Genomic DNA, 12,346 nt, shown 5'->3' on the forward strand with positions numbered 1-12,346 from the left:
AGTTGGAACAGGAGAAATGATAGTGCAAGAGTGATATTTTATGGAATGATATGGGTTCCCTTAGTTTGAATACAGCAGAATCCTAAGAGCCATTTTTACATCGTACTTTTTGCAAATTGTTCTCATCTTTCCCACTGCTGATTTCTTGCTCATATCCTTTCTTCTGTCTGGAACTCTCCCTCCCTTCACACCCAGAAAACTACCATTCTCCCATCTTAAAAACCCTTCTGAAATCAATCAGTCATATTTATTGAGCGCAGAGCACTGTACTAAGCCCTTGGGAGAGTACGGTATAACACCGTTGGTAGACATGTTCCCAGCCCACAAGGAGTTTACAGGCTAAAGGAAGCCACTTCTCTGGGAAACTTTCCATAATTAATCTCTCACCTTCCACCTTCTTCCCACTCCAACTATTGCTTCCACACTTCCAAGTCACCTAAATATTAGGTACTCACACCCTACCATAGCATTTATTTGCATATCTTATACTGTGTCACTTCCCCACCTGTAATTCATTTTAATGTCTGTCTCCCCCACTAGATTATAAGTGATCATGTCTACTGATTCTAATATATGCTCTCAAATGCTTAGGACAGTGCTTTGCAAATTTTAAGAGCTCAATAAATACATGTGATTCCCATGTGGGACCCGTATTGCATCTGAGCTGATTGTATCTACAGTGCTTGATACATAGTAAGTGCTTAAAAATACCACCGTTATTGTTATTGATTGCAGTGACTGCTCTGTTTGAAAAGGTTTATGAATTCTTTCAAACATTCCCTTTGTTTGCTGAGCCTTTTATAACCATCGTTTATAGATCTTCCATTTTATTCACTTTTCAAGAGCCATTGAAAGAGAAGATTAATGTGTATTTTGAGAAAAGTTAAGAGCCTTGGAATTTGTTTTGATTGGTTCCATTTTCCATCTGAGTTCATAGTGAACAGGTGGCATTCATTTCTAAATGGAAACTGGTGAAAAAAGCATAAGTGTCTGGAAGTGTATGTAAATATACTACTTGCGTACATTTGTTTTATGTAAGTGTGTGAATATATAACATATGTTATGTTTCTATACTTATGTGGGTATTCGTTCAGTGATTCAGTGTGTATAAATATATAATATACAATTTAAAGATATATTCTCATGCATGTGTGTATAGCATATGTTTATACAATTTGGCCCGAGTTGCATTAGTTGAACAGAGTTGTGTTGTGCCTTCAGCCCAAGCATTTTTATCTTGGCATCATTCCCAGGGTTGCATCCAACTGGGATTTTTTTTTTTATCCTGGATAAAATAACCCACAGTCCTTTTAATATTTGCTTCAATGTTCTGGGTGGGTCCTCTCATGCTTTCCTCCTCCCCAACAAAATGGTGAATTAAGGCTATCACCCCCAAAATCAATACAAACACCCAACATGTCTTTCTTCATAGCTATACGATAGCTATCTCCTAGCAGCATTGAAATTTCGGTTTGGCTTCTCAGAGAAATATCAGGGTGTACTTTCCCTTGGGAAAGGTCAGTCTTTATCACTCCGGTTTCTGTTTGAGTGAGCATGTGAGAAGACTAACAGCTGTAAATGTTCATCCTTAATAAGTGTTTCTTCTGCAGTTTCTGCCCTTTCAAATGTATGTACTATCTCTGATTTCAAAAGTGTCTCTGTTTCAGCAAGCACTCATGGGGGTTAAGGAGGTGGTGGGGGGAAATGGAAGAGAGCAGTAATGGGAGAGTATCAAGAGTTGTGAATTCCACAGCCCAACCTTCCCACCAACTCCTGTAAACTTGGATCAGTCATTTGATCTTACCATGTCCCAATTTCCCTCAGATGGCAAGGTAATGGCATAAAAAGGCTTAGAGGCTTATAGGTGAAAGGAGAGATGTGTATTAAATAGTCTCCTCCTGCAGAAAGGAGTGATCTGCTAATTTAATAAATATTCTTAACCACATATCTATTGATTTTCATGGTTAAGCACATTATAACAAGTCTGACCCAACATTGCGAAATACAATTTTACCGAGCAAACAATGCAAAAAGCAGCACATTGGTAGTGTTTTTCATGCTCCTTCAATGCCCCTGTTGTAAAATGTGAGAATAGCAATATTTTCTTTCAGAATAATGAACATTATTGTCCTATAAAGTGCTTTTTGTGATTTTGGCAGCATCTTGAGTGACAAAAGGTACTCTTTTACTTTCAAACATTGTAGAAATCATGAACTAAAGGAATATTTTCATTGTACAGTCAATCAATTGCATTTATTGAGCACTTACGGTGTGCAGAGCACTGTATTATGTACATGAAAGAGTACAGTGTAACAGAGTTGGTAGTCACATTCCTGCCCACAGTGAATTTACAGTGTAGGCAGGAGAAAATGCAAGACTGCAGAAGAGGAGAAGTCTATTCTGTGGATTATCTGTGCCAATTTTTCAGTAAATATTGCTTTAAATTACTGTATCTAATTATTCCGTGTAGTTTTATTAATCTGTACACTAAATCAATGAATCCATGCCCAAAACCTTATAATTATCTGTATTGTTTGGTTATCCAGGTAAGATGAGTCAGATGATGAGCTGGAAAATCAAGACTTTGCTGTATTTTCAAAAACTAAGCCTTCAGTATGATACCATGATTTCAGTTACCTATATGAATAACACTACAGCAGTGAAATAGTTGAAGAATATGCATTATTTCACAGTGTGCTATTCAGTTGTTTCAAAGAATGTAGAATAAAAAAATAACTTAAAAATTAGCCAAAGATGTATGAATGGAATTTCCAGTAAAATGAGTGGTTTTCAAGTTGCAGATTAATATTACCGAAAGGTTTTTCTGCCTCAATTAAATGTGAATGCACCGATATAATAACAAGAATATATTATCAATCAAGCAGTAGTATTTATTGAATACCTACTGTGTGCAGAGCACTGTACTAAGCACTAGGGAAAATTCAGTAGAGTTAGTAGATCCAATCCCTGCACTTGAGGAGCATATACTATAACAATAAAAGTCCAAATAAAAATACATTACCATAAAATGCCTTAGTGCGAGTTAATTACAGAAAAATGAAATGACAAATTTAGGTTTGATGATTACGATGATTCGGATCCAAAGGGTAGAATGGGAAAAGAAATGAAATTAGGTGCCAATTATTTCTTCCTGCTGAAAGCTCTCTGTTTTCTTCAAGTTTTCTGTGTCTTCATGACATGTTTCTTATTCATTCAACCCAAGTCCCCTCGATGTGAACTGTACTTTTTCTGGGCTCTGGAAGTCATGTAATAGCTGCTCAGTAATTGGTAAATACTGATAGTGTTTTTTGATCAAATGTGCAAGTTAGAAAATGTTGCTCTACAGTACAGTGATGATTGAACTACCTTCTCCTTATGCTGTCATTACCTGGAAGAATAGCCATGCAGAAAGACAGTGCAGGATAAAGAAACAAAGAGTGATAAAGTTTTGTAAAACAAGTCTGTCAACTCTGTTATATTGTACTCTCCCATGTGCTTAGTACAGTGTTATGCACACACTAAGTGCTCAATAAATGTGATTAATTGATTGATTTGTTGATTGTGCCCAAGCCAGATAGCATATGATACCAAGAACAGTTAAACCTTCAAATCACTGAATACCTTTTTGTTCACTACTTGTAAGCTGAACTTCCAAGTCTTTAGCTAGACTCAAAGGTCTCTGACTCTATTTCAATATCAGAAAGTATTTATGGAAGTTAACATCTCTAATTGAGAGGCCAGACAGTCAGGTTCCATAATGATGATTTTTTTGGGGGTGGTGGGGAGGTTTGTTTTAGTAGGAGCTTGGCAAATAAACTCAAATGCCTCAAAGAATAAATTCCCTAGCCTTTTCAGTGCCAGATAATTTGCAGTTTAGTTCAAAAAGGTATGTAAACCTTACTCATATATTTTTGGTGAAATCTAGTAGTGTTGTCACAAAGGCTCTGCCTATTTTTCTTGAGCCAGATTCTGCCTCAGGAGCAGGAGGAAAATGAACTGTTTAAAATCCATAGAGGGAGGGTCTCTCTGTGGACTTAATTTTGGGATGAGAGAAGGAAGAGGAAGAGAATGCCCTTCCGTATGCCCTCTCCACCCTACCTCACCACATCCTGCTGTAATTATAAGGATGCTAATTTATGCCTTTGTGCAAATGTGCTAAGTGGATGTGAAGAGGACATGCCCCCCCATTCTTCATTTTTTTAATTTAATGGTATTTAAGTGCTTACTATGTGCCAGGCACTGTACTACATGCTGAGGTAGATATAAGCTAATCAGGTTGGACACAGACCCTGTCCCACGTGGGGCTTACAGTCATAATCCCCATTTTAATAATGATAATAATTATGATATGTATTAAGTGCTTACTATATGCCAGGCACTGTTCTAAGCGCTGCGGTAGGTACAAGATAATTGTATCTGTCCCACACAGGGCTCACAGTCTTAATCCCCATTTTACAAATGAGGGAACTGAGGCACAGAGAAGTTAAGTGACTTGTCCAAGGTCACACAGCAGACAAGTGGCAGAGCTGGGATTAGAACCCTTGACCACCTGACTCCCAGGCCCATGTTCTATCCACTAGGCCAGGCTGCTTGATGAGGTAACTGAGGCACAGAGAAGTGGAGTGATTTGTTGTGTCTGCACACAGTAGACAAGTGGTGGAGGTGGGATTAGAATCCAGGTCCTCTGACTCCCAGGCCCATGCTCTATCCACTTGGCTGTGCTGCTTCTTATTCTACTTCATTCTCCCTTGACACCACTTCAGCTTCCTGAGAGACAGGTGGGAGGAACTGGAAAATAGGCAACCACACAGAGAATGATTCTTGGAAAATAAGGGAGGGACAGGGGGAGATTATTTACCTCTCCTTAGTACCAGTTGGGTGTACGGTAGTGCCCAAGGGACCTCAGAAAGGAGAACAGGGCTTGTTGAGTTAGTATCAAAGTTTTCATAGTTAAATGCCAATTCATTTCTCAGTTCCTGACATCTGACAGCATCAGTGCATGTCAGAAAAAAAGCAGAAAAGTTCTTAAACTGTCAATGTGGCAAAAGATGGAGAATTTAAGACAAAATTATATCCTTTAAAAGCAAATGCACTCCAAGAATTAAATTGATGTGGTGGAACCAAACCATGAACCAGGGATCTTCCCAATGAAGGGAGATGTTTGCCATGTATTAGGATAGCTCTGTATATAAGTTATTTGTTCTGAGGGCCCCCTCATTCAAGAAAATGACAATGAAGGACACCCAGTACTAGTGTTCTGATTTAGGTCAAGGGTTCAAATACCTGAGCTCAGCAGTAATAATAATAATAATGATGGTCTTTGTTAAGCGCTTACTTTGTGCCAGGCACTGTACTAAGCACTGGACTGGATACAAGCAAATCTAGGTGGAAACAGTCTCTGTCCCATTTGGAGCTCAGTCTCAATCTCCATTTTACAGATGAGGTAACTGAGGCACGGAGAAGTGAAGTGACTTGCCCATGGTCACACAGTAGGCAAGTGGCGGAGTCGGGATTAGGACCCATGACTTTCTGACTTCCAGGCTCGTGTTCTGTCCACTATGCTATGCTGCTTACTGACATGTTGCAGTCTGAGGGCTCATGGGTGGAGAGTGCAGTCGAATCCTAATCAGACATGTATCTCATAGTAGTCATCCTCCAAACTAGCCCTCTGCTAGTCACTGCTGCTCCAGCAAATGGTTGAATGAAATATTTGATCTCTAGCCTGAAAATGGCACATTCCTTCTTTCCCTCATCCATCATATCCCATCAGAACCTGGGGCACAGTGGACTAGAGAGTGGTGCCATAGATACGTTGGGAGGTCTTTTGGTCTTCTCAAGATGATTAAGCAAAGTCTTTCATGAACCCCAAGTTGAGTGTGCAGCTGTTTTCAAAGCTAAAAAAACCTCACAAAAATACCACAGAGGCTAGATATAGAAAACAGGAAATCCTCATCCGTGATGTTTCATGGTATTGCACTAGGCATTTGAGAGGGTGTCAGTTAGGGTGACAGGAAACCTGGTCAATTTGTGGAGAGTAGGTGAGGGACCAAAAAGGGGTGGAACCAGGAAAAGGGGCAGAACTAAAGAGGGATTGACAAAGGAATAATAATAATAATAATAATGTTGGTATTTGTTAAGCGCTTACTATGTGCCGAGCACTGTTCTAAGCGCTGGGGTAGACACAGGGGAATTAGGTTGTCCCACGTGGGGCTCACAGTCTTAATCCCCATTTTACAGATGAGGGAACTGAGGCACAGAGAAGTTAAGTGACTTGCCCAAAGTCACACAGCCGACAAGTGGCAGAGCTGGGATTCGAACTCATGAGCCCTGACTCCAAAGCCCATGCTCTTTCCACTGAGCCACGCTGAATAGGAGGAGCAGGACAAAGGAAGCACTCATCTGGTTCCCCTACTGCTTCCACCGAGAGGAGACACAGTCCAGGATGGACCCGTTCACCCAGGGCCAACATCGTCACTTTTTCTAGGTTGTCCTGACCGAATGAACTGGCCCATTCTGTATTGTGTCCTCACTGGGGCTGCTGGGCTACTCTGGTGTCTATGGCCACTGGAAGATTCCGAGAAGCAGCGTGGCCTAGTGGCTAGAGTATGGGCCTAGGAGTCAGAAGGACCTGGGTTCTAATCCTGGCTCTGCCACTTGTCTGCTGTATGACCTTGGGCAAGTCACTTCACTTATCTGTGCCTCAGGTACCTCATCTGTAAAATGGAGATTAAAACTGTGAGCCCTGTGTGGGACATGGACTGTATCCAACCTCATTACTTTGTATCTACCCCAGTGCTTAGAACAGTGCCAGTAAACACTTAACAGATACAAAAAAAAAAAAAAGAAAAAAATCTGAGTTAGTAGACCGTAAGCATGGGACTTATTGGGAGGCTGAAAGTCCAGGGAAGACAGCTGTGGACGCAGGATGCCCTCTCTTCTCTTCTGTCTTCCCCTCCCAACCCTCATTGCCCCTAAGTAGAGAAAAGGGGTATGTACCTATGTGGGTATATATCTCCTTCCCATTTGTGGCCCCACCCACCACCTGAGCTTTGTGTGCACCTCAGGTGATTATCTTTTTTCTTCTGGTTTTTAGGGATACAAACTGTCCCAAAGAACCTAAAATGGGAAGTGGGACAGACCTGAAAATTCTGAGGTCAGACACCAAAAATCAGAGCCTGTGGTCACCTTAGAATTGACACGTGTTCTCCTAAACCCACAGAGCAGATCTGGGCCCATTTAGCAAGAAGGTGAAGGAGTTTAACAAGATGTGGACAAACCCACACACGCACACACACATACCCATCGAGCATTTTGGAAGAATGCCAGAATTAATGCATAATTACATTAAATTATATTGGGAATAATGTAGGAAGAATCATATATTGTTTTAAGGGTTACTTTGTATTGAAGCAATATGGCATAGTGGCTAGAGCACGGGCCTGGAAGTCAGAAGGTCATGCATTCTACTGACTCCGTTATCTGCTGTGTGACCTTGGGCAAATCACTTTAATGCTCTGTGCCTCAGTTACCTCATCTGTAAAATGGGGATTGAGACTGTGAGGCCCACATGGGACAGGGACTGTGTCCAACCTGATTGGCTTGCATCCACCTCAGCGCTTGGAACAGTGCCTGGCACATAGTGAGCGCTCAACAAATACCATAATTATTATTCTTATTACATTTTTCCCAACAAAGGAAGTGCTGGAGATCCCCTTACATTTTTTTAATGGTGTTTATTAAGCACTTACCATGTGCCAGGCACTGTACTAAGCACTGAGGTAGAAACAAATTAATCAGGTTGTACACAGTTCCTGTCCCACATTGGGCTCACGATCTTAATCCCCATTTTACAGATGAGGTGACTGAGCCACAGAGAAGTGATTTGCCCAAGACCACACAGCAGGCAAGTGGCAGAGCTGGGATTAGCACCCAGATCTTTCTGACTCCCAGGCCTATGCTTTATCCACTAAGCCAAGCTGCTTCTCTTACATATACTCATTGTTCCTATATGAAACAAATGGGTTTTTAGAAAGGAAGACATAATAAATATATGTGATTCACACATCATATTTCCTCCAAGTATATTAAATAAAATAATATTCATAAAGGTATTCTGGTAACTAATTCTCCAATAGCACTCTGTTGAGAAATAATTTCATTTATGTTTAAAAGAAGAAATGGCAACATTCATCCATGTTTCAAATAATCAGTTTATTTTTTTTTACTTTAAAATAAAATTAATCAAAATCCAGATTTTAGCTAATAAGGTATAATAAACTGCCCTGATGATTTTTGTTTTCAAATACAAATGACTTTCATATTCATATTTGTCCTCTTAGATGTCGTCTTCTACTGAAAATGGAGATGCAACTGGTGGGAAACAAAGCGAGGAGAAAACATACAAAAAGGTAAATGTTCTTTTCTTTCTAGTAACCTTCTTCTGGCAAGAGAACACTTTTTTTTTTGTCCAATTTAATATGGAAGTGCTGCCTTGGAGCTCTTTTTCATCGAGAGTTTTGTAGGTCAGCTGTTAAAGTAAATGTTTCTTCCTTTGCATGAAAAATATAGTGATTCAAGTGACCTTGCTGTTCCCAAATCAGAGTCGTCATACGGGGAATAGAGTCTTGCTTTCACTACCTTCAGAGTGTAAATGAAGCAGTAGGTAAAGGCATTAAGTATTTCTGTGCAATTTCTTCCTTTGTGTAAAAAAAAAAGCCTTCTCTGGCACTACTGGCCTATCCCACCCCCAGCCTTTCATCCCATGTGATAGACTGTGCTGTGAATCTAACCCAGTGTGCCTCACCTTTTCTCATACACTAACATACCCCCCACCCCAGACACACACACACAAAGATACATGTATGAAATTCTTGGCTCTTATTCATTCATTCATATTTATTGAGCACCTGCTGTATGTAGAGCACTGTACTAAGCCCTTGGGAGAGTACAACACAGCAACAAACAGACACATTCCCTGCCCACAACAAGCTTACAGTCTACAGTCTACACTCTTAGCAACAAAGGTATCTGGGCATAAAGAAAAGTGGATGAGAGACTCTCAAGCACTTCATACTCTCAAGCACTTCACAGCCCGTTGTTGGGCAGGGATTGTCTCTATCTGTTGCCGAATTGTATGTTCCAAGCACTTAGTACAGTGCTCTGCACATGGTAAGCACTCAATAAATACGATTGAATGAATGAATTCACATACTCATACTTACCTGATTACAAATTAGCCATACCTTTTAGATCTCTAAGTACTTGTTTTGTAACCCTTTAGTAGGTATGTGTAAGAGTCTGTAATTTTTATATGAAGCACTTTTGAAGATGCTTAATGTGTGTATTGGTAAAGAAGGGGGAAGGTTATCTCCTGAATGAAGTTATTTTACCGTTGGTGATGTCCTTAAGATTTGGTAATCTTAGACAGTAGTGGAAGCAGCGTAGCCTAGTGGAAAAAGAATAGAACTGTGGGCAGGGAATGTGTCTGCTTGTTGTTGTATTTTACTCGCCCAAGTGCTCAGTACAGTGCTTTGCACACAGTAAGCACTCAGTGAATACAACTGAATGAGTAAAAGAATCAGGAGACCCAGATTCTAGTCCTGGCTCCGCTCCTTGCCTATGGTGTTACCTCAGGCAAGTCACTTAAATCTCTCTGGGTCTCAGTTTCCTCATCTGTAAAATGGGAACGAGATCTCTGCTCTCCCTCCTTCTTTCAATCTGAGCCCGTGTAAAGCAGGGAATTTATCAATCTGATTATCTTGTATCTATCCCAGTGCTTAGCACAGGATTCAGCCCTTAATAAATTTCATCATTATAATAAAGGATAGTAAATTTAATGTGAAGATCAGCATACAATGTAGTCCTCCATTATGGAGATATCCGGGCTTACTCCTCATCAAGATCCATCTCCTCATTCCCATCATACTCAACACAATCCTATGTAAGGGAGTATCTTTATATGTTAGTTTTACTACGCCTTCCTTCTTACCCAGAAGTAAAGATTACTTCAAACATTAATGTATAAATAACATTCATCAAGATACCAAAATTACAATACATGAGACTGTGTCGTGTTGTGAAAAGTTGACTTCCAACTTTTTACATAATACATCACTAAAGATGTATTGTGAATCTTACCTAACCTTTTAATCTTCCCTAACATTTTTTCAATACATTTTAGTTTCTGACTCATTAACAGTTCTGTATCAGGCTTGTGAGTGAGACGCTTTCTTGGATTATCAGCGCCTCATTGAAGTGTCTTTGTCTTCTCCTTCTGATCCTCCATTTTGTCTAAAGAGAAGGATATCGTTTTCTGGGGACAGTTCTGCTCTACTTTTCTCTGGGGGGTTGCCTGAAGATCTTCTTAATTCAGCTGAAACAGATCCCTCTGATCTTCCTGACCCAAACCAAAGGACTAGAGTCTAATGTTGTCCAACTTTCATAATGGTTTTGGGACCTGGGCCCACCACAGAAGTCACATCCAATTTCCTCAGTGCCAAACTTAACATCAGTTGGCAAGGCAAGATCAAAAATAACATGGTCCTGGAATGAAGTCTCCCGTCAACATAGCTTATGTTCTCCTCAACCCAGCTTTGCTAGGTGAAACATGTGGAGAATGAATGACAAACAGGATTTCCAAATAGCTGCTGAATGGTGATCTGAAAGAGGTTGGAGGAAGGCAGAGAGGGGACACAGGCGAACATTTGTAATGCTGTGAATTGCAGCTTCAGACCATGAAACATAGCAACTGAATGTTGAGAGACAATGTGGCAGATAGACCGATGTGGTGTATTTTCATTTTTAGCTCTCTCATTCACCCCACACATCCAATCCATCACCAAGACCTGCCGGTCTCACCTTTATAATATTGCCAAGATCCATCCTTTCCTCTCCACCCAAACGGCTATCTTACTGGTACAGGCTCTCATAATATCCCGGCTGGATTATTGTGTCAGCCTTCTCTCTGATCTCCCTTTCTCCTGTCTCTCCTCGCTCAGTCTATTCTTCATTCCACTGCCCGGCTCATCTTCCTGCAGAAACGCTCTGGGCATGTCACTCCCCTTCTTAAAAACCTCCAGTGGTTGCCCATCGACCTCCGCATGAAACAAAAACTTCTCACTCTAGGCTTCAAGGCTCTCCATCACCTTGCCCCCTCCTACCTCTCCTCCCTTCTCTCTTTCTACTGCCCACCCCGTAGGCTCCTCTCCTCTGCCACCCACCTCCTCACCGTTCCCCATTCTCGCCTATCCCACCGTCGACCCCTGGCCCACATCCTCCCGCTGTCCTGGAATGCCCTCCCTCCTCACCTCCACCAAACTCACTCTCTTCCCCTCTTCAAAGCCCTACTGAGAGCTCACCTTCTCCAGGAGGCCTTCCCAGACAGAGCTTCCCCTTTTCCCTCTGCTCCCTCTGCTATCTCTCTGCCCCCCATTTCACCTCCCCTCAGCTAAGCCCCCTTTTCCCCCCCTTTCCCTCTGCTCCTCCCCCTCTCCCTTCCCCTCCCCTCAGCACTGTGCTCTTCCGCTCATTAGTATATATTTTATTACCCTATTTATTTTGTTAATGAGATGTACATCCCCTTGATTCTATTTATTGCTATTGTTTTTGTCTGTCTCCCCTGATTAGACTGTAAGCCCATCAATGGGCAGGGATTGTCTCTATCTGTTACCAAATTGTACATTCCAAGCGCTTAGTACAGTGCTCTGCACATAGTAAGCGCTCAATAAATACTATTGAATGAATGAAAGAATAAAAGGAGTGTTTATGGGGGAACAGAGGGAGAGCATTTAGCAGAAGTTTCAAGAGGTTTGAGGAATTAAGAGGAAAAACTGAAAACAGGATCAGTCCTGCAATTGGCAAACCTATCCGGACTGTCGGCCTTAGTGTGGCCTTGTCAGCCACACTGACACCTGTGGGTCAAATTCACCACAGCTGAGTCATCAAGGTGGAAAGACAGCTATCGTCTGACAACTGAAGGCTAGATAGGGACTTAAACTATCTGTATTTAACTTTGATAGACCTCTTCTTTACTCAGGGTAACATTTTTAAGACAAAAACCCTCTAAAGGGGATAGTCCATGTTTTCAGTTGGCAAGTTCCTTTTCAGGGATCACTGTCTTTTCCATATGCTTACGCACACCCATATCTAAAATCATATTTTAGGGTTTAGCAGTGACAGACAATGATGAATGAAAAAGAACATTAACTTTACTCTAGAGATTTGGATTCCAGGGATTGCTGATCTTAGCCTTTCATTTAAGGGACTATCTTCTCATTTCCATTCTACTATCACAATCTCATGTAAGTAGAGTCTTTAAATATTGCATAGTTGACCTTGGCTTCACTGA

At 41.1% G+C, this 12,346-nt stretch overlaps 1 protein-coding gene across 3 annotated transcripts in view; it reads left to right on the top strand.

Annotated features, from left to right (window-relative positions):
- Positions 1 to 12,346, top strand: part of PIP5K1B (phosphatidylinositol-4-phosphate 5-kinase type 1 beta) — a 242,653-nt gene that overhangs the window by 97,446 nt on the left and 132,861 nt on the right. For all 3 annotated transcript variants that reach the window (XM_029056073.2, XM_029056070.2, XM_029056072.2), the window contains exon 4: positions 8,340 to 8,408. In XM_029056073.2, coding sequence (XP_028911906.1) covers positions 8,340 to 8,408 — 69 coding nt within the window. The remainder of the gene's footprint in view (positions 1 to 8,339; positions 8,409 to 12,346) is intronic.

The sequence above is a fragment of the Ornithorhynchus anatinus genome, chromosome X5, assembly GCF_004115215.2.
Source record: "Ornithorhynchus anatinus isolate Pmale09 chromosome X5, mOrnAna1.pri.v4, whole genome shotgun sequence".
In the NCBI taxonomy this organism is placed as follows: Eukaryota; Metazoa; Chordata; class Mammalia; order Monotremata; family Ornithorhynchidae; genus Ornithorhynchus; species Ornithorhynchus anatinus.